General features: G+C 38.5%; 1 protein-coding gene across 9 annotated transcripts in view; it reads right to left on the reverse strand.

The window, feature by feature from the left end:
* Nucleotides 1-23,295, reverse strand: part of RASEF (RAS and EF-hand domain containing) — a 41,525-nt gene extending 18,230 nt beyond the window's left edge. For 7 of the 9 annotated variants that reach the window (XR_001873391.1, XR_001873390.1, XM_017806286.1 and 4 more), the window contains exons 1-11: nucleotides 22,931-23,295; nucleotides 12,751-12,897; nucleotides 11,811-11,901; nucleotides 9,009-9,104; nucleotides 7,972-8,049; nucleotides 7,339-7,454; nucleotides 6,580-6,648; nucleotides 5,583-5,667; nucleotides 4,109-4,200; nucleotides 1,250-1,484; nucleotides 59-196 (exon numbers count right to left, since the gene is read on the reverse strand). Coding sequence is in view for 7 of the 9 variants with exons in the window: in XM_017806286.1 (XP_017661775.1) it covers nucleotides 59-196; nucleotides 1,250-1,484; nucleotides 4,109-4,200; nucleotides 5,583-5,667; nucleotides 6,580-6,648; nucleotides 7,339-7,454; nucleotides 7,972-8,049; nucleotides 9,009-9,104; nucleotides 11,811-11,901; nucleotides 12,751-12,897; nucleotides 22,931-23,295 (1,512 nt within the window). In the remaining 2 variants the exon portion in view is untranslated. The other 2 variants (XM_017806290.1, XM_017806291.1) reach the window with 2 other exon arrangements.
* Nucleotides 23,296-24,257: the final 962 nt, after the last annotated feature.

The raw sequence follows: 24,257 nt of genomic DNA on the forward strand, positions 1-24,257 counted from the left end.
ATAGAAAGTATATTCTCTGTATTGCTCTTTTTCCTTTTTCCACTAAAGAACTGGTTACCTGGGGAGTGAGAGCAGATATGTATTTCCTTGTTGAAGCAATTGAGCTGCTTCGACTTACTGGTCGTGAGGGCTTCCAGTCTAATACTGCGGTACTGTTATCAGGACTGTACGCTTCTTCATCCCTGATCTCTGGAACCTGAAAGTACAGATTAATTCTCTGGTGAAAAAAGTACACTTTTTTGGAAAGGCACAGGCAAGATTCATTAAAACATTTGTTTTAACAATTTGGATTAAACAGAGATGAATGACCAAATAGAGCTCTGCAATTCTAGTAAAAATACTGTGATTATTCTGTTCTTATTCTTATCCATTTGCTGTTGACTATAGCCTACATACTGTCCTTAAACATGTTTATGGTTTGGCATACATTCTTTTAGTACTCTTTCTGATAGAGCAAACTAATTTCCATATGAAAATTTCAGCTTAAGAACAGTAACAATAAACAAATATTTTATTTCAAAGTCTATTTTACAAATATTAAGAATTTACCTACAAGACATTACTCTCTATGATATTACTACTCAAGCTAAACTAAATACAGCACAGCTGTAATCAACACTATTCATAACATAGTCTCCACAAACAGAGATTAAATGTCTCTACTAAAAGCACAGCAAAGAAGTTGCCTTAAAAAACCCCATGTTCTACTGTGTTTGATACTAGTCTTGCTATGTAGTCATCACTAAATCTTTCCATTTTGCTAACAATAAAATGGGCATGACACCTTTTTACATTTTTAAATTCTCTGAGACTTAGCGTGTAAGTCGATGTATGCACCAAGAGTATTCTTCTTTCTCATATATGCTTTTTTCTTCACTGCCACAGCATACTAAGAGGAAGTGATTGGAAACCTGTTTTACTTCTATAGTATCTGCTTTTTTATCATTAGAAAATGAGCTCCTCTCTCCAAACTGTTTAACAACCTTAAAAAAACAAGCATAGTTCAAAAATGAAGTTACTACCTCAGAAATCTACCAAAAAATGTAAAAATGAACATTTTATTTTAAAGAGAACTAAATATTTATGCATTCTCCAAAACAATTTTACTAATCTTATTTGAATACATATAACCCAAATACTTAGTTTTAACTGCTCTATGGAAAAAGATCCATTTTATTTTAAAACCAGGAAACTAATTTTGTCTCCAACCAAAGGTCTTTCTCAGAGAAGGACTAAATCTGGCACTTACATCTGTATCAGAAGCATCACCACCAAAGCCTTCTTGTACACACTGTGACCTTTGAAAAATCCTTTGATGCCTGTATTCCACTTCTGAATCATACTCATTTGAATCTCTCAAGGTAGACAAACCACTGTCAAAACAGCTCTCAGGTAAGCTGTCAACTTCACAGTTTATCCTTTGCATAGGATCGCAAACGGCTAAAGAATCAAAATCGTCATCCACACAAGACGAATGAGATGACCTAATAAGAAAATATTGGAGGGGAAAAGAATAAGTTATTACACAATTGTTTTTCCCAACAAAATCTGAGACATTCTGAAACAGCTGATTTTTAGAAATGCTAAGTTAAAGCCATATGTCAAGCCTATCTTGCCTTTATAAAGAATTTCTTTCTCAATCATCTCTCTTACAATGCTCAGATTAAATTATTTAATCTATGTTATTGATGATGACTTCCCATGTTTCAGTATGTCTATTTATTAATCAAAAAAAACTGTTTAAGAACATTCAGAAAAATGACATACTATGAAGACATCAAAGGCAGAAAATTATAGACAATGGTTTAGCTAATTTTTGGCCTATTCTAAGACATAAAAGGACCCTGACATACTCTGTCTCATTTAAATGATTGCATTTCCTCATAGAAGCACACGTGCTAATAAGGAACAGCTGTAAATATAGAAAAGGGAGTAGCCAAGTTCAGGAGATCAGTAATGGTGGAAAAAGTCACTGAAACACATGTTCTTAGAGTTTGGTAGGCTACGTAAAACCTAAGATTTTACACAGAAGTCCTTTCTTTTCCCTCACCCCTTCTTCAAAGGCTTTTTTGGTTTTCATTTTGGATGCTGTAATATATAAAAGTACTTTAATGGATGAAGCAATGCCAGTATGGCTTACAGGAAAAAAAAAGTTTTTATTTATGTAAATAAAACCACATAAAAGAAAGATTAATAGAGTAAATCTTAAAATAATCAATCTTACAAAAAAATGTATGATGGCTACAAGCATTATTATGCTCCTGTAGCAAGACAGGAACAGGCACAAATTACAGTGAGGTAAAGAAGGTCTTCAAGTCACAGCACAGAAGAGAGAAACAGTCTGGCTTCGCTGTATTGGGAATGGATGTGAGGCACTGAACTGCTAAAACAGACAAGGTCAGCATCAATCCTTGTAAAAATAACTTGGTCCCAGAGGGGTTGGGACCTCCCAGCGTGATGGCACAGCACAGCAGAGTACACTGGGGAGAACACCAAATTATGAAGTGAATAATGAGTCCAATTCCTGCACATGGCCAAATGGGGGGGACAGGGTATCATTGTTCCATGCAATAACATTCAGAACTATCTAACTTACATACCTTAAGGGTAAAGAATAATCACACGAATGAATGTGATCTTTGCTTTAGACTGTCACAGCATACATGCTCTTTGCATTTATGCACCTACGAGCCCATACCAAATCACTGAAATATAGAAGAAGAGCGTATACTATAACAAAGTTAAGCTTGTCAGGCATTCCCTGAAATAAAGGTCTTTAGTAGCAAACTTTCAACCTCACTGAACCATGAATTCAATGCTGGGCATTTCATACGCGCTTAAAGCAAGTTAGATGCAAGATGTGTGTTACAGATAAAAAAAGAAAAAACACACCTGCACAAATTGCTTCAAAACATGTCAGAATGCAAATCAATAGCTCTTAATGCTGATCTGCTGTCAGGAGACAAAGTACTGAAAACAAACTCTCTGTCGTTTGATACTAAGTCACATCTGTTAAGAGTGAGTTTTATTTCTACCACATAAGCTTTCCTCTAAAGTAGCTTGTATTTCTCACTTTTGTGGAAATGCAAGGATTGCACTCCTTCAGAAAATTACTCAATGTAATATGCAACTTAGTAGTGGATGCCTTTCAAAATTTGCAGAGGGTCCAAAGAGAGAGGCTGCATTAAGAAGGAAACAGTTTCTGACGAGCAAAACTTTACAGCCAGCAAACACATCTCATAGAGACAGCACCCCTATCCAAGATACTCTTCTCTCTGTAAATGTAAATGTAACACACAGACTACTAAGAACTCTAAGGTTTGGAGTACCACTGAAAGAAAAAGAAGACAAAATAATCTATCAACTGAGTAAGGACACACATTTTTGCTGGCAGATCTAGCTGTTTAAAAAAAAAAGTGTGAAACTATAGCATGATTGATAGTGCCTGGGGTTGTCTCCATTGCCCAGTATCTTCAGTGTCTCTGCAATGATCTGAGGAAGGTCTGATCAATGACATGTATCCAGTAGGTACAAAAATAAATACCTCTGACCATTTGATATTTTATTTAGATATCTTACTGTTCTCTGTGACTTTTACCGCACAAATAGCCAAGTGCACTCACTGCTCTGGCATGTCAGTATGAGATGAGGGTGCTTTTTCTTTTGAAGAATTAGGCCCACATTTGTAATAATTAGTACATGGGAAAACAAGACACACAGGCTGAACATACAACCGGAAACGTTTTATGTCTTAAGTACTCGGTAAGCTAGGTAACAGAGGTCCTCAGAAGATTTTTGTAGCTTCTTGGAGACAAGGAGGGGAGATCAAGAATCAAACTAGAATCAATACAACAAAACAGTCCAAAATCAACAAGAGGCTGTCTGAACTGTCCATAAATTCATTATTGGGACTGAGAAGAGTTTTCCTGAGCTTCCTGAAGTAATTGAAAAGATTCCTCGACTTCAGTATACTTTGGATCTTATGCTATGGTCACACATTCCTTTTAATTCAGACAGAATTATTCTCTCTGTTATTTGACAGCAATTTGCTCTACTATGAAAAGTGTGATGCCCTAGTCTTAACTTAACAAAAGCAAGCCTGGCTTACCTGTCATACCGTGGATTTAAAGGAGAATGTCCACCATTAAATTTAGGACTGCTTCTAGAATTGGTACTTCCTGGTGAGGTGTTTGCTAACCGCTGCAACAGATACATAACAAATGCATAATATGTTTGATAAACAGAGTGAAAGCATCCAGATTTGTTGTGAAAAGAAATACGCATCATCAAAATGAGAAATGTGTATTTTAATATGTATTTAACTACTTACATTTAATTAAACCTCATGCTTTATATAGGGATGAGAGTCAAAAGGCCTATTACAAATAAAATTTACACCCTACTGCTGCCGTAATACTGAACCTACTAACCACATTCAATCACAAAAGACAATGGAAATTCCAAGAAGATTATTTTATTGACTACACCTGAAGACTCCGAATTGCTAAACTTTGAAAAGTAATATTTAGAACAAGGCACGTTGACTACTAAAAATAAAATGGAAATGTCACTGGGTGACCTAGTATCAGTAGAGCTACCTCCTAATTCTTGAGAGAGATAGTGAAGGAAAGGTCTCAACTGATACAATGTGACAGAGTACTCTGTATATTCTGCCATGCCCCTACACATTTATTCACTGGAAACAGTTTCTTCTGTGTTCTCTGTAATATGCTCCCTTTTGTTTCAGGGCATGACAGAAGGAAATGGTATCTCTTGTTGCATCTGTAGTGAATATCTAGTAGCTTGTATCAGCAAAAAAGCACTCATGTTCATTGGCATGGAACACTGGAAACAGGCAATGACCCCTATCTTCCTCCTTCCTGTCCAATATTATCTTTGAGGGCCCATTATTCAGGCCCCAACTTTCTAAAAAAGTTAGTTGCTTTACTCATGATGCTCAGTCATTAGCTTTAGAGTTTAACAGGTTTCACAAGATTGGAAAACGGCAGTGTAGAGTAGGTTTTTCGTTATTTTCAAGCCTTCCTTTCTCTGTTTTGGAGGATGTCTGGTTACACCTGTTATAATAGATTCCCATGGAGTTGTAATAGCCCAAAAGGGTTTGACTAAGGTCTTTATTATCAGAAGTCCCTGCTATTTATTTTCCCAGTGACTTGCCTGGACAAAAGTCCAGGTTAGGTGAAGACCTTGCTATCGAGAAAGGGCAGTTTTCTGAAAAAGTGTATTTTCAGTGGTAGGCAACTCAATACAAACATATTCCTTTAGTTTGAAAGGAAAACTGCTGCTTTATTCACGTCATTAAATACATCTGAACACAGTATATTAAAAAAAATTACTACTTTCCAAAGCATCTCAGAAAGCAGTTGTGCTCCAACAAAACCCCATTATTTCACAACGCATTAGTAAAATCTAACACGATTCAACTACACAAGAGTATCCCCACAGTGAGTCCACTGATTTAAACTCAATTTTTTCTGAGACCTAGCCACTGAAGAACCAATTTAAATTTGGTATGTTAATTCTTACACCTTCTAGTACAATGTAACAAAATCATAAATACATACCAACGATCTGTTGTACTTGCTGAAACTGTTTTCAAGTGCACTTCTTAAACCATCATTGCTGTCATGTAACTTTCTATTAGCTGATCTAATAAGGAAACACAGTTTAACTTGTAAAGAAAACTTGAAAACTATGTAACTTGAAAACTATGTAACTTATCACAAAGAAATATTGAATAAGGACTTATCAAAAAACCCTTTTTTTTTTCTTTTGACACTAAAGAATAAGATGAAACTAGAAACATGTTGACACATACTGAAAAAAAAAAATCATTATATGTGAAAAAGCCGCAGTGAAGTTTAGTCCCCAGTGCCAGCTTAGGAAACCTGTTTTCACTTCTGCAGCATGATCTCTGGTCTCCTGAGTGGAAAAAAATACTGTAGAAATGGTCACCAAAAAAAACCCCCAAAAAAATCTACTAGTACAGCCATTTCTGTTCAAAGTGAATACCCTCTAAATATTGCTGAGGTGACTCTAAGGACAAATGTGATTCATCTGCTTGAAAGAAAGAATTTTTTTAGGATAAAGAAACTAACTAAAGATATAAAAAAGTCTATTCATTGTGACCCTCCTTAAAAGCAAAAATTTGTGCACCTCTTGTATAATACTGTGCACTTGTAGTACTTCCCAGACAAAAATAAGACAGGGAGTTACTGGAGAAGCAAAGGCAATAAAAAAAAATGAGTCAGGCAATACTTTTTATGATAGCATGGATAGACTCAAATCTCATTCAGCTTATCATAAAGAAATTCATTGGGGCTAAGAAAAGAAAAAAAATAAATGCAGAGTTACTGTCTCAGTTACATAGTAGTCTTACTAGCAAAGTAACATCTACAACGATTAAGCACGATACCTTCCACGACAGTTGAGGCCATTTCAATATTTTCACTTTGTATTTTTTTTCCAAATCTCAACCCACTCTTTTGCATACAAAATATTTACCCCCACACGCACTGGGACAAAATTTGATAATAAAAAACTGAATTACTAAAAACTTACTGCAGTATTTCAATTTGTCTTTCCAGATTATCTCTGTCTTCAGTATATTCTCGGATAATTTCTAGGTCTCTGGAAAAGAAAAAAAACAAATACCAAGTTTAAATAAACTTATACCTTACAGGATATCCTTTTCTTTTATTTTTATAATACTGCTTTTGGTAGAGTTTACATTTATGCTGACACATGTTGAAAGCAGTTTTATGCAAAGTAAGATCACTCGGTGACTTCATTAATCTCTGCCGTTATAACTCAACAAAGATTGAAAAATAAAAGAAGTACAAAATAATCATATGGATTTCTTCCTTTCCCCTGAAATATAATTTGTGTTATCTGAAGACAAGCACTCAATGAAACTGTCACTTACACTCCTTTAAATCAGTAACTAGAAGCACCTTTTACTCACTTCAGAAAAAATGCTTGAGATTGATGTGGAAGGCTTCCAAAACTATTCTCCCTAATATTCAAACAGATATTAATCTGAGTGCATGCCACGGAGAAAAAAAACTGGTTGATGCTGCACTCTTATTTCATTCCTAACTAAAGTCCCACTAAAATCAACAGACATTCTTGCAAAATTATGAGTTTGCATCATATCCAGAACTTGCTGTTTCAGATATAAGAACAGCAGTGATGGTATGGTGCCAAACATGTACCTGTCCTTTATGGTAAATTTAGAAAAAAACAACTGCATACATAATAACTACATCAGAGAGCAGATTTTTTTCCCCTGGTGAAAATTATCATGTAAAAGTAACTTACCTCTCAGTGTTCAAAGACTGATCTGCATACTCGCTTTTCAAGCTATCTAATTCACTCTGTAGAAAAGCTATATTTGTCTGTGCTTCTAAAAGATCTTTCTTAAGTTTCTGATTTTCCTGTAAAAAAGGAAGATATTAGATGTTAGATGTCACAGTCACCTCCACAAAATGTTCATAAATTATAATGGTAGAATAAACATCATCAAAATTACATAAAAATAAAACACTAAAATCTTGGCATAGAGGGGGGAAGAAAATGAAAGAACACCAAATCAACAGAGAAGTCAGTAAACTAAAATGCAAAACCCTTTGAATTTTCATTTTTCTTTTCAGTTATACAAAAAGGGGACTATGTAGCCTCAAGCCATTTCTAAATGTTATATATAGAATGTGCATGCGTTTATACAGAACAGGTACTCTTCCAAGTACCAACAGGTACTTGAAGAATCTCATAGATTTATCAATGACTTTAAAAGTTTACTTTGTAGTTTACCAGTATTAAATGTAAAAACACTACAAAAACCAACAACAAAACAAAACAAAAACAAAAACAACAAAAAAAACCCACATAAAATTTTGCACTGCAGACTAAAACAGAGGTTAGATTAATATGTTAATGATAATAATCTCTTACCAGGAACATATCATGCATTCTTTTTTTCAGTTCACCCACATCTTCCTTGTGATTTACATTTTTGGATTGCTCCTCCAACTAGACAGATAGAAAAATGCAAAATTAATGTATTTGATTGTTCTGATTCAAAGTACACAAAAGCTAATGGAAATCACATTAAGTAACCCCTGAAAGGTTTTACAGCTACTTAAGTTTTTAAAAGTTAGAGTTTTGGCATCTGTGCTGGTAAGCAGCATTACTCCAATAATCACTGGCTTTCTAAAAAATTTTTAGATCAATAATTTTGCTCACCTACTCTTTAGGTATAAAATATGCATAACTAGTGACACAAGTCAACTATTGAGAAGATACAAACAGGTGTATTCCCACTAAGTTAAAAAAAATTATAAAAAATTATTATTACCTCAGCTGTGTAGTATTTGTACTACAACCTCTCATGTTTCTTGTGAGAAATTTCTATTTCTATAAATGCTATTTCAAGTTCAATTCAATATAAAGAATAAAAAATGTATCCATATTGGTTGCTATGATTCTGCTAAAACTTACAGCAAAAACTAATGTTAAAATTAAGCCCAGATTACAAAATATCCAAAAACAATCTCATATCTGAGATTTCAGTTTGCCTTACTACTAGGTATCAAATTAAAAGATCAGATTGGAGTTGGGTTCTAAAAGGCACTATATTACTATAAATTACTATATTTGGGTTGCCAATTTCATTGAAATCTATAAATTATAAATACTTAGAGGCAATATGTTGGATTATTTCTACCAAACACAAGACTAGATAACTGCAATGTTAACAACTTGATGGACACTTTATGGACCTAGAAAATTTTTTAACAACAGAATTTGGATAACAGTTGCTCTTTTTCCTAAGTATTTCAACGAATTACTGAAAATTATCAGCAGTTGCCATTTACTAATACACATTAGATTACAAACCTATAATTATGATTATCCATCTTGAGGAAAGCACTTCAAGGTCAAAATCTTTTAAAACACTTCAAAAACTCACTAGACTTCAACTCACTCACCTTTTTAAGCTTTTTTATTGTCACCTGAAGATCCCCAACCTCAGTATCATACTGACGCTTCAGCTCATTTAGTGCTTCTTCAGCTTTTCGCTTCTCCTGCAATATTTTCAATTTCATTAGAAGTTGAGATAGGTTTCAAAGGTTTATTAAAAAATTCATTCATCATTTTGGAAACCACTCAAATTAATGTGTGCAATTTTGTCTTTCAATTGTGTCAACCTGTCCCTTCCTTAGGATCCACAGATTCTGATTCTGTAATTGCAATCCACTTATACAACATTCATAGAAATAAAATGGTAAGGTGGAAGCAAAGATATGAGTCCATTCAGTGTTACTTATGTCTCTTGTGCTTAACATTTTCAATGTCTTAGGAAAGAATAAATAAAAACCGACCTGAAAAAGTGATCAAATTTTATTTGTACATACATGTAAGTGTGTAGTGTATATATAGATGAATACATACACACCCATGCACAAATCAGGCCATTATGTTCTTTTTTCAAACCAGTCTTCTATGGCTCAGCATACAATGTGCTAGTAATAATATTACCATGCTACCATCACTTAGTTTTTTATTTTGGTTTTTCTCTTACATTTTTTTGCTCACAAATGTTGGAATGTTACGGGGCCATGTCAGTAAAAGGTAAGCAGATGACAGTATCTTTAGTTTCATATGGTACTCAATCTGAATATCAGTATCTGAATACAGTACTCAGTCTGAATATCAAACCAAGTACACTATTCTGAGTTTTATTTTAATCAAGACAGAGAGATTTTGAAGAGAGGCTACATCAGCCACAATGAGAAGAATGAGTGTGGCGTGCTATAAAATAATATGTGTTTGACTCACTTCAGTCACTCCCCAGGGACTTCAGTGCAGTTTCACAACACAAGAAATCAGAATGTAGCAGTGACTAGTGGTGCCAATGAGACAGGCTGAGTTTTGACATGGAAAAGGCACACATGGACTTTGCTCAGAATTCAGTGCTTTCCTGTAGGTGATGTTGAAATCTATGTGTTAAAACAGTAATCAAAGTAATCAGTTTAAGATGGATTCCCCTACTGTTGGCAACTATATAGGACTTCTCAGTATTGTTTGGTAAATATTTGTTTCCCTTGAAGCAAAAAAATACAGGACAGGTTCTGCAGAGGCAGGTGTCACGGTAGCATGAGTAAGATCACTCTGACAAACAATAGCCTTGAATACAGGCATTAAGATTAATGGCTTAGCACAGTCCTACAAAGTAAATAACTTAACATTTACTCTCAGGGCGTTTTACTAGGTGGAGTATGTGGAGCTACAAGGGAACACTGAGGAGTGAAAATGAAAAAAGCGCTGTGAGAAACAACGGCTCATCTTTCCTACCTAGAGGTAGATGTGAACAGTGAAGATGACACCTGCAACTTGGTGTCAATTCGAGGACTTTTTAGAAGGGAAATACAGACTAGAAGTGGGTAATACACAGAAGATGTACATAACTGTAGATGATCTCAGAGCGAGCAAATGCACACATCCCAGTCATCCTTTTAAAGCAGTGAAAAAGTCCTCAGGGCTCTTTTCTGGAATTTATCATTTTTTGAGAAACAGCAATTTTCCAGAGAAAATTTATTTGTTTTCTAAACATAACTGCTTAGTCTCTCTAAAAATGAACATTTATCTTTACTGAGAGATGCATTACCAGTAGTTAAACATATTACAACACACTTTTTTTGCAGTGGTGATATCTTTATTAACATTTTTATGCCATTATATTTTGTTTCTAGGAAAACAGTTGACTTTTATGGTTTGGCAGGAGTGTTTTCTCTTGTACAGAAAAATACACTATTTGAAGCGAATCTATCAGAACACCATTTACCTTCACAGATCAACTAATGTGAACTACTTCAAATCAACAAGTTGTCAGAAAGCACTTTGTTGCTTCTAATTCTGGAAATGCTCTGGTGAAAGAACCCATAGCAAACATATACAGACATTCAGTATATTGTGTGTCCTACCGAGCAATAATTATGCCCATAGTATATGTTTTAATTAATGCATAACTTATGTCGACATTAGAACACTTTCACGAACTGTTACTCTTATGCATATTATAAAGTTAGGCTTATTTTATATTAATTTAGTAAAACAAAGCAGACAACTGGTTTTGCTGCTTTGAATTACACAGTCACATGTGACTCTAATACATCTTTCAGTGGGAAAGGACAAGAGGATTTTTGTACTTTTCCATCAAGACTGCCAGTTGGTTGAAACAACAGCTAAAACTCAAGCACATCAAAACAGATTTTCCCATCAACTTTGGGAGGTGCAGGCCCTCACACACTGTTATCACAATTACCCTCTCTTAAGTCCACAACTCTATAAAATGTAGTTGCAGGACGAAAATAGAGGAAAGAAAGATCATTACTCCAGGCCAATACACAGATTAGGACTAAATGATCTAAATGATCTAAATTCTACATAATTTTGTCTACTAGTTTCCACTCCTTTATGGTGAAAGATCATTTTCTCCGATCTGTTTGCAATATTGGTCTCAGAAAGAAACTCCCCTTGGTCAGCATATCCTCACAAAAGAGAAAGACATTTTTTTTCTTGGTTTTCATCACATCTGAGCAGACATTCCTCTTTGGGAAAGCATTAAGAGCATTCATTTTTATCTTATGCGTAGCTTCTTTTCATCTAGGCCCTGCTTTCAGCAGCTTTGAGTCAGCCCATCAGGATCAAAACCATACCCGACCACCAATTCTGCTTAAGGTCACTGAGAGTTTGGTAATTATGAAATTCTGTAAATATAAATTACTCACTTCCTTTTTAACTTTATGCTCTGCAGCTTGTATCCGTTGTTCCATCTCTTCCTCTAGCTCACTTAGCTGAACTGCTGCTTTCTCCTGAGCTCTAAAATTTTAAAAAGAATAAAAAAATAAATTAAAAAAAATATTCTCTTAGCAATTGCCCTTTGGTTTGACAGAAACACTGTGTAAAACACATCTGCTTACCTCAACTGAAACAAATTAGACAGTCATACATGGAAACACTTTAACATTGCCCAGACCTTGAAACTGATGTGCCTGGGAACCAAAATCCCACATTATTTTGAAGAGACTGGCCAATTAGCTTTTAAATAGTAGCTGACAGATGATGATTAGCCTGAAATACATAATATCTGCATTTTTTAAAATTAAGTTACAAAAATAAAAGGCCCCTCAGGTTATCCAATGAAGAGACTTCAAAAGGGTAACTGCAGCAACGTGCATCACCCACATACACAAGATCTCTGTTCTGAGCTAATCTGTTCGGTTGTGGCAGTAATTATGTGAGACTGTAAATGCCAAGTAGTTAAAATAGGGAAATATGCTCCTTGAAGCTCAAGAAGCAAAAATATGGTTTCCAAAATGAAAGCATAATGGACATGCATCATAAAACTCAAAGTTGTGGCCAAGGCCTGTAACAAACGTGGATAGAGCCCTCCAAAATCTTCGTTCGTGAAGCCTAGCCATGATGTAGCCAAGGAGGAGGAGTCAAAATGTTTTAAGACATTTAACATAACAATAGAGTCTACAAAAATTTGGTCCAGAACTTATCCAAAGTATGAACATGGAACCCTTTGCAAGCTGCTATATGTGTTTATGCACAAGTGCATGCCTGGCTTATTTTGGCATTAACTCTCAGTAGTTTAAGCTCACAAAGCATGATAGACAAAAAAAAGAAACTACAGAACTGAACTAGAAACACAACTCACTATACCTTTTTACTGCTATGGCCAAAGTTTCCATCTCTGTGCTTTGAAGTTTGATCTCTCGGATGAAGTTCTTAATTACACGCTCATATGACTGGATTAATCTTGGTTCCGCTATGTGTATGTTCTGATACAGAACACTGACCTGCTCTTGTCTGAAAATGAGAGAAACCATGTTAATGCACTTACTTGGAAAAATGTTCTACAACAGGCTTGAAAAATTTACTGCAAATCAAGATGGAAAACCTCTTTGCCTAGTTTTAAAATTTAGCAAGCTAGATAAGGACTTTGAACATTCAGCACAGTATGTCTCAATTCTTCTGTGTTACATTTACTGTTCCCACTTCTCTACTTTCATATAGCTGCTGCTGCAAAAAAAAATAAATTCATAGTTGGAGAATTGCTAACATGTGACACATTTCATAACTTCCTAGCACTTCAGTAGTTATCCTTCAGAGCTGTAAACTGCTCACCAAAACAGGCAATAAACTATTCCAGAACAGTTTCAAATTTTAGATGGAAGCAGACACAGTTCATATCCAGAAATAGCTGCTGAAGAATGTCACTCGTTCAAAGAGTGTAAATATACACAGTCTTTTAAATGAGTTTAATGTAAAATAGAAATAGCACTAGCCACAGTGAAATGGACAGTTTATCAGCCTTGCAAGGCAGATAAATTCAGCACAGTCTAAAACATAAAAAAATTTTAGTCAGCATACAAGATTTTTAGAAATATGAAATACAAACATGGTATAAGCATCTCTGTTCTGCAATTTTCTATGTTCCTTTAAATTTCACCAAAAATATGCTTACTAGTAACATAGTTTCTTAGAAAGCAGGCAAACAGTAGGAAAATTACTTGTTACTTGACCCTAACATAAAAGATCTGTTACTTAAGCAAATGTTTTCGTGACTGTCGTGCAAATCAGGTCACTGACACGATTGGAACTTCAAGGACCTATATAACTATATATAACATATATAACATGCACAATGTCAATACCAGAGATTTCCTACCATAGAAATTATTAATGGAGTAGCAAAATTGAAGATTCAGTGTCTTACATTGAGGGGGGAAACAATTAGACTGTGCTTACTGTACTTTGTGCCAAGAATAGAATACATTTGCAGTGGAATAGTGCAATGTATTTCCACAACTTTCATTCTCAACAAGAATGTCACACCCACAGCCACTCCCTCTTCCAGCTTCTTCTGAACACTGTCAAGAGTATGCAGGGGATGCCACAAAGAAGGCCAAGGTTCACTTGGAATATTAAGGACAAGAAGAGCTTCTTCAAGTACATCATCAGCAAAAGGAAAATTAGGGGAAATCTGGGGCTACTGCTGAATCAGATGAGTGCATTCTGGTAATGCAAGACACAGGGAAGGCAGAATTACTGAATGCCGTCTTTGCCTCAGTTCTTACTGCTGAGGCCAGCCCACAGGAATCCCAGACCTTGGAGGTAAGAAAAGGCTGGAGAAAGGAAGAATTCCCTTTGGTCACAGAGGGTTGAGTTAGAGATGGTCTAGGCAGACGGATGCACCCACCAGTGCTGATGGAGCTGATAAGTGTTGTTGCTAAGCCAACCTCCATCATCCTTTAAAAATCACATAGAACAGGAGAGGCCTGAAAACTGGTGGAAAGCCAGTGTTACTCCCATCTTCAAAAGGGGCCAGAAGGAGGACTGGGGAAACTATAGCCCATCAGCCTTCACCTCAGTCCCTGGAAAGGTCATGGAACAGATCCTCCCAGAGGTCATCACCAACCATGTTGAAGGAAAGAAGTAGTTCAGCATGGATTCAACAAGGGGAAATGCTTGATCAACCTGATAGACTTCTGTGATGGCATGGCAGGACAGGTCAACAAGCATAAAGCAGTGGATGTTGTCTACCTTGACTTCAGCAAGGCTTTTGACACTGTCTCCCACAACTTCCTCATAGGTAAGCTCAGGACATGGGTTAAATGAATAGATAGTGAGGTGGATCAAGAATGGTAGAGCTCAGAGACTGTGATCAGAGTAGTAGAATCCAGTTGGAGGCCTGCAGTCAGTGGTGTTCCCCAAGGATCAGTACTGGTTTGAGTCTTGTTCAACTTGTTTATCAAGAACCTGGATGAATGGATGGAATGTAGCCTGAGCAAGTTTGCTGACAATATGAAACTGGGGGGAGTGGCTGATACACCCAAAGGCTGTGCTGCCATTCAGTGGGACCTTGAGAGGCTGCAGAGTTGGGCAGAGAGAAACCTAATGAGGTTCAACAGGGCAAGTATAGGGTCCTGCACCTGGGGAAGAATAACCCCAAGTACCAGAACAGGCTGACCTACTGGAGAGCAGCTCTGAGGAGAAGGACCTGTTAATCTTGGTGGATGACAGGTTGACCACAAGCCAGCAGTGAGCCCTTGCAGCCAGGAGGGTCAATGGTATCCTGGGGTGCATCAGGAAGAGTGTGGCCAGCAGGTCGTGAGAGGTGATCCTGCCCCTCTACTCAGCCCTAGTGAAGCCATATCTGGTGTATTGTGTTCGGTTCTGGGCTCCTCACTACAAGAAAGACAAGGAGCTACTGGAGAGGGCCCAGCAGAAGGCCACAAAGATGATCAGGGTTCTGGAGCATCTCTCTTATGAGAAGAGACTGCAGAAGTTGGGCCTGTTTAGTCTAGAGAAGACTGAGAGGGGGTCTTATCAATACCTACAAGTATCTCAAAGGCAGGTGCCAAGAGGATGGTGCCAGATTCTTTTCAGCAGTGCCCAGTGACAGGATGAGGAGTAATGGCCATAAACCAGAAAACAAGTTCCACCTCCATGAGAAAAGACTTCTTTGTGTTGAGAGTGGCAGTGCACTGCAACAGGCTGCCCAGGGAGCTTGTGGAGTCTCCCTCTGTGGAGACATTCAAAATCGATGTAGACATGTAACCTGCTGTAGATGGGGCTGCCCTGGCAGGGGGTTGGACTAGATGATCTCCAGAGGTCCCTTCCAATCCTAATGATACTGTGATTCTTTTCAAAGTATATGCAAATATACATTCCCAAACTGAAGCTAGAAATCAGTATATCGATGCTGCTGAGCCTCTGCCTTACATCTAAATCTGCTTTAAGACAAAGTACTCAGAAGCACAAAGGAGTTACTGAAAGATTTTATTTTCCCCTCTGGGATTAAAAAGAAAACTTTTATATTTCAAATTCCTTCTTATTCCAGTGACTAGCTATCACCCAGATGGATTCAAAATATCACAGTGACCCAGTTTTAGGAAGTACTTAGGCTTAAGAAGCCAAAGAATAACCTGTACAACTTAAACCATGCTGACCATGCTGGCTCCTCGAAAGGGCCTGAAAGGCTTTATCGACCACAGTTGGTCACTGAAACTCTCAGTGACACTTATGTGAGTGTTTCTATGGCAAACAAAATTGATGGGACTTTATTTAATCACTTATGCCTTCAGGAAGAAGTAACACACTTTCATGAACTGGGAAGACTGTTACTGATATAGTCACTCCAAGTATCCATGATGAATTAGCAGCAAGCGCACTGTTATAATGTTTTATAGACATGCAGGATTTCAGAAGGATGCCTCTATGTACACACTGTATCAACATGCAGTAAGTATTTGATGTTTATTTGTTTCAAATTGCCATTTTCAATCACTCCTCTGTTTTCATATGCTTTGGTGAATACCAGTAACACCACTGCAGCAGGACAGATTAGCTGCAATTAATATTGGCCAATTTGTTTGTTTGCCCCAAGTTCTCCTTAAACACATGCTATTTCTTTCTGTAAATTCATTAGTTCTTCAAAATTAGTTATCAAAGAAGATTTTACAAATGGATTTCACCAAGTTGACCTGAACTCTAAACAGTCTGTCTTTTTGCTGGACAAAAAGGTAACTAGAATGTTCTTACTTCAGTTTCAGGGAAATTAATCTAAAATGCTTGAGTCTGCCTTTCAAAACTGGTCTTCCTTGAAATCCTAAAATCACTTTTCAACGTATTTAGCTGTACCTCTTTAAGTTCCACACTAACAAAACTGTAGATATTCACAAATACTAATGCATAGAAAGAGCATTTTTTAATACACAACATGAAAGACTGTCACTTTGTTCATCTGGCACTATGGTTACACTACCCACCATGCATGCCTTTCTGCTGCTTCTGCAAAGTACAGACACAATACACTAGTACCCCCAATAAGTATAGCATTCTGGCCAAGTACTGCTCTGGCAGTACTGAAGTACTTCATCCCAAAGGTTTTATAAAATAAACTGTCTGTAAAATTAGTACTTAGTAACTGTAATTAGTCAGTATTTGCCCAACTTCACATGAGTTAACTTAAGCAAAGTTACTGTATTTACATGGTTTCAGAGAGTTCCTGAGAGAATTACATAAAGAAAATGAAACTGGTCTGATTATAAAGCAATTTTTAACACGGTAGATTTAAAGAAGCACAGTAGAATACAGGGGGACCAGTAGAAAAGGCAAAAAAACACCCCACATCAAAACCCCCACAACACTTGTCTTAAGAGATATCAGATATTTAGATTATATTGTGTCATAATTTCATTTAACCCCCCACAGCTATATGAATCCTTATTAATTCATAGAATTATTTTTGGTTTGCTGATCATACAGTGACCATTTGCCTAATGATCCACACTCCAAATGTCGCTCAGAGGGAGTTGATGGAATTTTTCAAATAACAACTCTACATGTGCTCAGTATCTTACATGTGCCCCCTATGTATTCAGCAGAGAGTATGCCATGCTGCATGGGCCTCCCTTAGTCTGACCCTAAGGGCAGTATTTGGTTTTAGAACACTATTCTAATGACCTCTTCCTAGTGTAGGTCAGCTTGTAAAACTTCTCTTATCACTTGTAGCAGCTCTGTTGTGGTATGGACATGAAGAGGTGCAGTATAAGGTGGTCTGAGCCAGGAATGTCTGAGCTGGGTGTTCGGTGGAAAAGAAAGATCTAGCATTATGCATCTGATGATTGTCCTCACTCTGGAGACCAATCGCCTGTGTGTGCCACCAAGAGATAGAGAAGTACCTTTTTCTAAAAAGCAGACACATTGCATATGCCACTCTGCATCAGCAACCAGAAAAGAACAACCATATCTGTTACAGAATGGATAGGATCTGATTTTGTCACAGCTGAGTACCTAACATCTTCTAGATTGAATGCCTTGAGGAAAAAGAGATTACACAAAATTTTAACATAGTTTAAAATTCAAGATATTTGTCAACTTGAAGTGCTATGGGTTTTTTTTAATACTGCCTTCTCTTTTTCTGTATCTGCCCCTTCAGATACAGGCTGCATTAAAAGAAGAGAAATAAATCTGCAACTCCCAGATGAGAGAGCTCAGCCAAGGTCTGTTTCCCAGAGAAAGGATTTTTAATGTTTCCAAGGCACAAATGATGTTCCTTTCTGAAAACAGAGGAGTCATTTAGAGCCAGTGGAGCAGGAGTGGAAAAGATTGTGGGACAGGCAGGGAAGGATGAAGTCTGTGGAAAAGGAGAATGCCTCAAACAACACTGTTATGGCAAATGGTCGTATGACATTAAAATACCAGGAAAATGAATGCTACAGTGCTTAAGTTAGTTAGCACAGTTGCTGTTCTGACTAAAGCAAAAAGCAGAAGAGCAGTAAAACTTCAGCTAGCTCAGAAAGTCTTCTGGCTCACAGAAAGGCTTCCATCACATTTTCAACAGAGCATATCTTTCAAACCCCTATCGCAAGACGTATTAAAAGACAGGACAACATTCTTACAGCAGAGACCCCCTCTGTGATAAGGGAGGACCCAACATTTGTTTTTCCTCTGAATTTGCCTTTATCCTCTCTCCAGGGAACATACTTCAATTTCCAAGGAAACCCCTCCAGTTCTGATATCATCATCTCATGGAAGTAAACACTTATTGCTGACAAGAGTTAGTACTGTGCTTTATATTGACTTTGGCAAAAATGCATCTTGGCTCGTGACAGCAAGAGCATGACATGTTTTGGATGGTTTTTTTATGCAGCAGAGCTCCTCTTCTTTGCTCAAGTACATAAGTATATCCCATGAGCATCACCTGTCTTCACAGTTTAAACAGCTTGTGTTAAGAAGAGCATGCTTTTCTCACTTTATCACATCCCCCAGATCCACATTTTCTATACAGCTTCAGATGACATGACTCTGGGGCATACTGTTATCATAATCACATTAAGTACATTGGAACTGTATGATGCATAAAATCTCACAGTCTGGCAGCACTGAAATCAGAGCCTGATGAACAGTCAGCTTGGCCAAAATTACAAGACATACAAATAAAACAGACCCCAAGACTAAAAAGCAAAGCAATGAAGTATGAGGACTCTCAGAAGTAGACTTTAACTCAAGACAGGGATTAAAACTTTCTGCTCCAGATTCATCCACCCCCTCATGCTCAAATTAATTTAGTTCATTTTCCAATAAAATTACCCAATTTGCCAATATCTCACAAAAATTGCCCTAGAAGGCTTAAAGCCTTTGTTGACAGTCCCAAATCTTCATTCTTTCTGATTGAAGGTCTCTGACATTAAATTTAAAAATCTGTTTTCCAGAAGTTTTTTGCCTGTGATTTATAGACAGAAATAAGTGTCATAGCATTCATTAGTACAGGTTTTATCTTGGAAGTGTCAGTGGATGTTGGATCATTCTTTCCTCAAGCTGAGGAATGGAAAAGGATAGCCATCAGGAGACTTTCCCCCACGCTTACAGGAGCACGTCTATCAGGAGCATGGAGGGAACCTTTCAGTCTTACTACTGAAATTCAATTAGATCTGAGATTGGCCACAAAAAAGAATGCAACACCCAGTAACATGGTCAAGGGCTAAATCCCTCCAGTACGGGCAGTGCAGTGGAGCACTCACTGCCTGGAACACCAAATAGGTACACTTCTGAACTTTTTTTGTCTACTCCTGTACCATTGCAAATACTTCTTAGAGGAATAAACTAATGAATATGGCTGAGTTCTCAATAAAACAGATCTCCAGTGGCAATTCACTACATACACATATAAGCCAAAGGCATTGCATTCTTTTATGTTTAATTATTCATTATTCCAGATTAAATGTAATCATACAGAAAGCTAGCCGCATTTTTAAATGAAATGAATGCCAAAAAAAAAACCTAAAAAAACAATGTAAGTGCAATTCCACTAAAATCTGACTTCACATATTAGGTCAACAGCCTGGAAAGACTTCGTACTTCTTTTGTCCTAGTGGCACAATTTCCCACCAAGCACAGGTAAAGACTAAGGCAAACAATATTTTGACTCACAGTAACCACCTTACCAAGAAATCCAACTGAATTTGGTCCAAAAAATCTATTCAGATGGGGAGGAAAGGAGCAAGGCTGAAAAGAAACTCTTGAACATTACTCTTCCAATACAGCCACATACAACCAATATAACCACAATTCCAGCACAGACTTGAATGTTTTACAGTATAATCTAACAGAACTGTGTAACTGATACATCAAACTGCAGAGAGGTATAATCCATCCCATAACAAAACTAAGTTTTTAAAAAAGTAATTAAATTCAAAATACGCTTATTGTAATGTATGCTTATTTTAGTACCTGGCACAAGGCGGGAAGTACCTGGTAGTAAATAATGTTGCATCAAATGTCTGCTACTACACTGAAGACTGGATCTGTTACTGGGTTTCACACCTCATTATGGAGGCTTATTTACGGTTTTTGAAAGTTCAGTAGCAGAAAGTGAGGCTGAATCAGTTGCTGAAACAGTGACAGAACCTTTTATATCACTGAAAAATTTCCCCTTGATTTCCATGGGTATTCAATCAAGCTGAAGAGTGACAAAGACCACAGGTGTTTACTATGCGATTTTCTCCTACATCAATCCTGGTTTTATCTCACTATTTCCATCTACTATGCCTAGTTTCTCTTTATATAAACTGTAACAGCATCAAAGCACATGTGCCAGTGTTTTGCTGGTCTGGGGCCAGAAGGCAGAGCATTTTGAGGGACTGAAACCCAAAATGATCACGATAAAAACCACATAATTGAGATAAAAAAATATGGACAATTAACTGCACTCATCTGGGTTTAAGGAGTTTCTTCTTTGTAATTACTTTCCTCACAGTTTTCACCACCAGTGTTACAACAAACATATGAAAAGTAACAAAGCATAAAGTAAGAACACCAACTGTCCTATAGCACTGAAGATGCAGTTATGTTCTGAGCTAGGTCTAGTTTTCAATTAAAAAAATGAAATAAAAAAAAAACCCTTAAGTGACAAACAATTAAAATAAATGAAATAATTTAAATTAAAAGATAAATAACTTTTTGGAATTCCAGCTTGTACTTCACATGATTTTAATATATGCTGTTGCTTAAGATTCCTCAAACAATTTCAATATATTCATTACTCACATAAGTGGTCCTAATGATTTTAGTGGGGCTACTCACATGAAAAAACCCCTTACAGGTATGTTTCAACAAAAAAGGTGCGGCCTGCCAATGGAAATAAGCTGAGCTGTAACACAAACCTGCTTCTTGCAATTCAGGAGAGGAAGGAGAAATAACAAGAAAACAAAGGGCACACTGTTCTTCAGCTAATGCTGGCACACACCTAATCAATACAGCCAACTATGAAGGATGTTCAAAGGTATTTATAAAGCTGAACATGAATAGGAAACATTTACACCAAATTACATCCAACCTGATAGTATTTAACTATCAAAATTTAGTTAATTGCAGTTTTCTTGTAAAAGAATTGTAACATAAATTACATTAAATGAGTAATAATGAATTTAGCATAAGTACAGGATGCATCTGCACAGTGGAGCCAACAAAACCTATTACCTTTCTCTCCTACTATCCTTTTAGACAATCAGCTAGACTACACTCAAACTGCTGCTGCAACACATGGTAACCAAGATACTGACACAGACTATTACCAAAATTAAATTGATGCTTTCACAAGTTACCACTGTTCATGAGTCACATTTTTTTTCACCTCTACTGAGTTTCTGACCGACTTTAGGTTAAGTTATTAACTGTTTCTGCAAACTTTCAAACAGCCTTTTGTTCTTGTTCTCTTTCTGTAGAAATCAAGTGTGTAGAAAGGAGGGCATTATGAACAAGTTAAGACAGACCTACGTAAGTTACTGATCTGTCTGAAAAGGGGCAATCCAATAAATCTAACCAGGGCTAGTCCAAAAAGAAAACTATTTATTCCAGTTGTGCACATGAGTAGCAGGTTCTGTAACTGAAAATTTCTCTGAAGAAACCTTTTATCTCATAATCCAAACACATTTTTAAATGTGGCTAGAACTAAATTATTAGGATAAGTGAGAATTTAAGGAGCAATATCTGTACATAGATATATTCATATACATGTGGTTTTTTAACTAGCTGCCAACTCCTTAAAAGCAGATTGTTTTCCATCATAAATTATAATTTTAAAATGAAGAAGAATCACTCTGTACTTTTCATGGCCAACATTTTCACATCAATTTTGAGCACCTCAGGTTTCAGGTAGATTACTGCAAGTCACCAAAATGTGCCTCTGTAGATAGGAACCGGCCTGGTACTGACATACCCGTGGTAACCGGGTTTAATCTCAAACCAAGTTACCATCAATTATCTTTATTTCCCTGACACCTAGGGCAAAGGCTCTCACGAATTTCAGTGAGCTCCTCAGACCGAGAGCCGTACGTATCAACACCGTTAACCTCGGGGCAAAATTGTTGGTGGCCAGTATTTACCAGGAAAAGGCTGACAGGGCTGCAAGAAAGGTGCTGGGGGTGGTCGGGGAATAGCGCGGGGAGAACGTTGCTCCGGAGCCGGCAGAACTTTGCATCCCGTACGTTCCACCGGCCGGAGTTTCCCACGTGGGTAGCTGGCAGCGCAGCGGAGAGTAAGCAAGCGAGCAGATGCATGCTGGAAAAACAGCGCTGAAAACCACCGAGGCCAGGAAGCAGATGTGAGGAGGGCTCTACACACCTGCAGGCGCAGGGGCGCAGGGGCCACGCTACAGGGCCATTTCCCAGCTGGGATTGCATCAGCACCGGCGGCAGGCTCCTCAGGAGAGCGGTTTCTGTCCCGTGGGGCCGCTGTGCCGCCGCCAGCCTCAGCCCCGACAGCCGCGGGAACGCGGACCCGCGCCCCCCGCCGGGATCGGGGGTGGCACGGATCGGGCGGGCCTGGACCTTACCTGGGGATGTACCTCGCCTCGTCTCCGAGCCGCACCTCGAAGTCCTTCCAGGGCTGTTCCAGCCCCGCGGCGACCCACGCGGCCGTCTCCTCCCCTTCGCCCTCCTCGCCCGCAGGCTCGCCGCCGCCGGGCTGCCGCCGCGTGGCGCCGCGGAAGCCACGGGCGAACTCCGGGAAGGTGATGGCCCCGTCGCGGTCGCTGTCGAGGCGCTGGAAGATGGCCTCGGCCTCGGCCGGCCGCACCCGCAGCTCGGCGCACAGTGCCGCGAAGTCCTCCCGCTCGATGCGGCCCGAGCCGTTGGCGTCGCACGCCAGGAACAGCGAGCGCAAGCGGGACAGTTCGTCCCCCGCCGCCTCGGGATCCATCGGCCGGCGCCGGGGGCGCGGATCCTCCGACCGCGACCGGCACTGGACAGGTCGGGACGGGCGAAGGCGGCGACCCGACCTGCGGCCCACTGGGGCGGGACAGGTCCTGCTCCGCCCCGGCGCCCCGCGGGGCCGGGCGCGCCTGGGAGGCGGGAAGCGGAACGCAGGTGGCGGCTCTCGGCCGGGATAGGTGCCTGGCAGTGCCGCAGAGGCCCGCGGAACGCCGGCCGGGACAAAGCAGGGCGACCCCGAACCGGCATCCGGGAGATGCCGATCCCACTTTCCCCTTTGCCCTTGCACAGGTGACTGTTTTACAGCATCGCGGGCTAAAACACACATCTCACCCCTCTGCAGCACTCAAATATGAGTCCCAATACTCTGCCGTCACCATAGGGTGTTAAATCTCACTTCTGTTTTCCCACAGAATAAAAATACTCCTGATGTTCTTGAAGACCAAGAACCCAGGATGACACAAAGTTTCAACGGATAAATTCTTGCTGACCACGAATAGTCATGGAGTTAAGCAGTGCAAGTATGTGCTCACTGATATTCCACCACCAGTAATTTAGAAATGTGCATTGTTAAAATACCAGCTTAAACTGAACATGCAAAAGCTGCATTCAAGTCAATAAACCAAAAGAGCTAGATTTTCAGTGCTCTGTGAAGAACTACCACCTGTCTTCCTTGACAGAAGTCAAGGTGCCTCCCTTGTTGAAGTCAGACTCAAAACTTAGACTCCATTTGAAGCAGTTAAATTTTAACAGATTTTTTGAAGCTATTATTTCCCTACACCTATTCTTGTTTATGTCTATCTACAAATGTAAATTGTGCATACTAAAGTTGTGATAAACAGAATACAAATCCTACTGTCAAACCAACATTTTCTTATTGACCAAAACAGAGCCTAGGCTAAGTATGTGTGATCCACCAAAGCACAAATAGTCCAGACCTCTCCTTAGAAT

This window comes from Lepidothrix coronata, unplaced genomic scaffold, assembly GCF_001604755.1.
Source record: "Lepidothrix coronata isolate B3197 unplaced genomic scaffold, Lepidothrix_coronata-1.0 Scaffold14, whole genome shotgun sequence".
In the NCBI taxonomy this organism is placed as follows: Eukaryota; Metazoa; Chordata; class Aves; order Passeriformes; family Pipridae; genus Lepidothrix; species Lepidothrix coronata.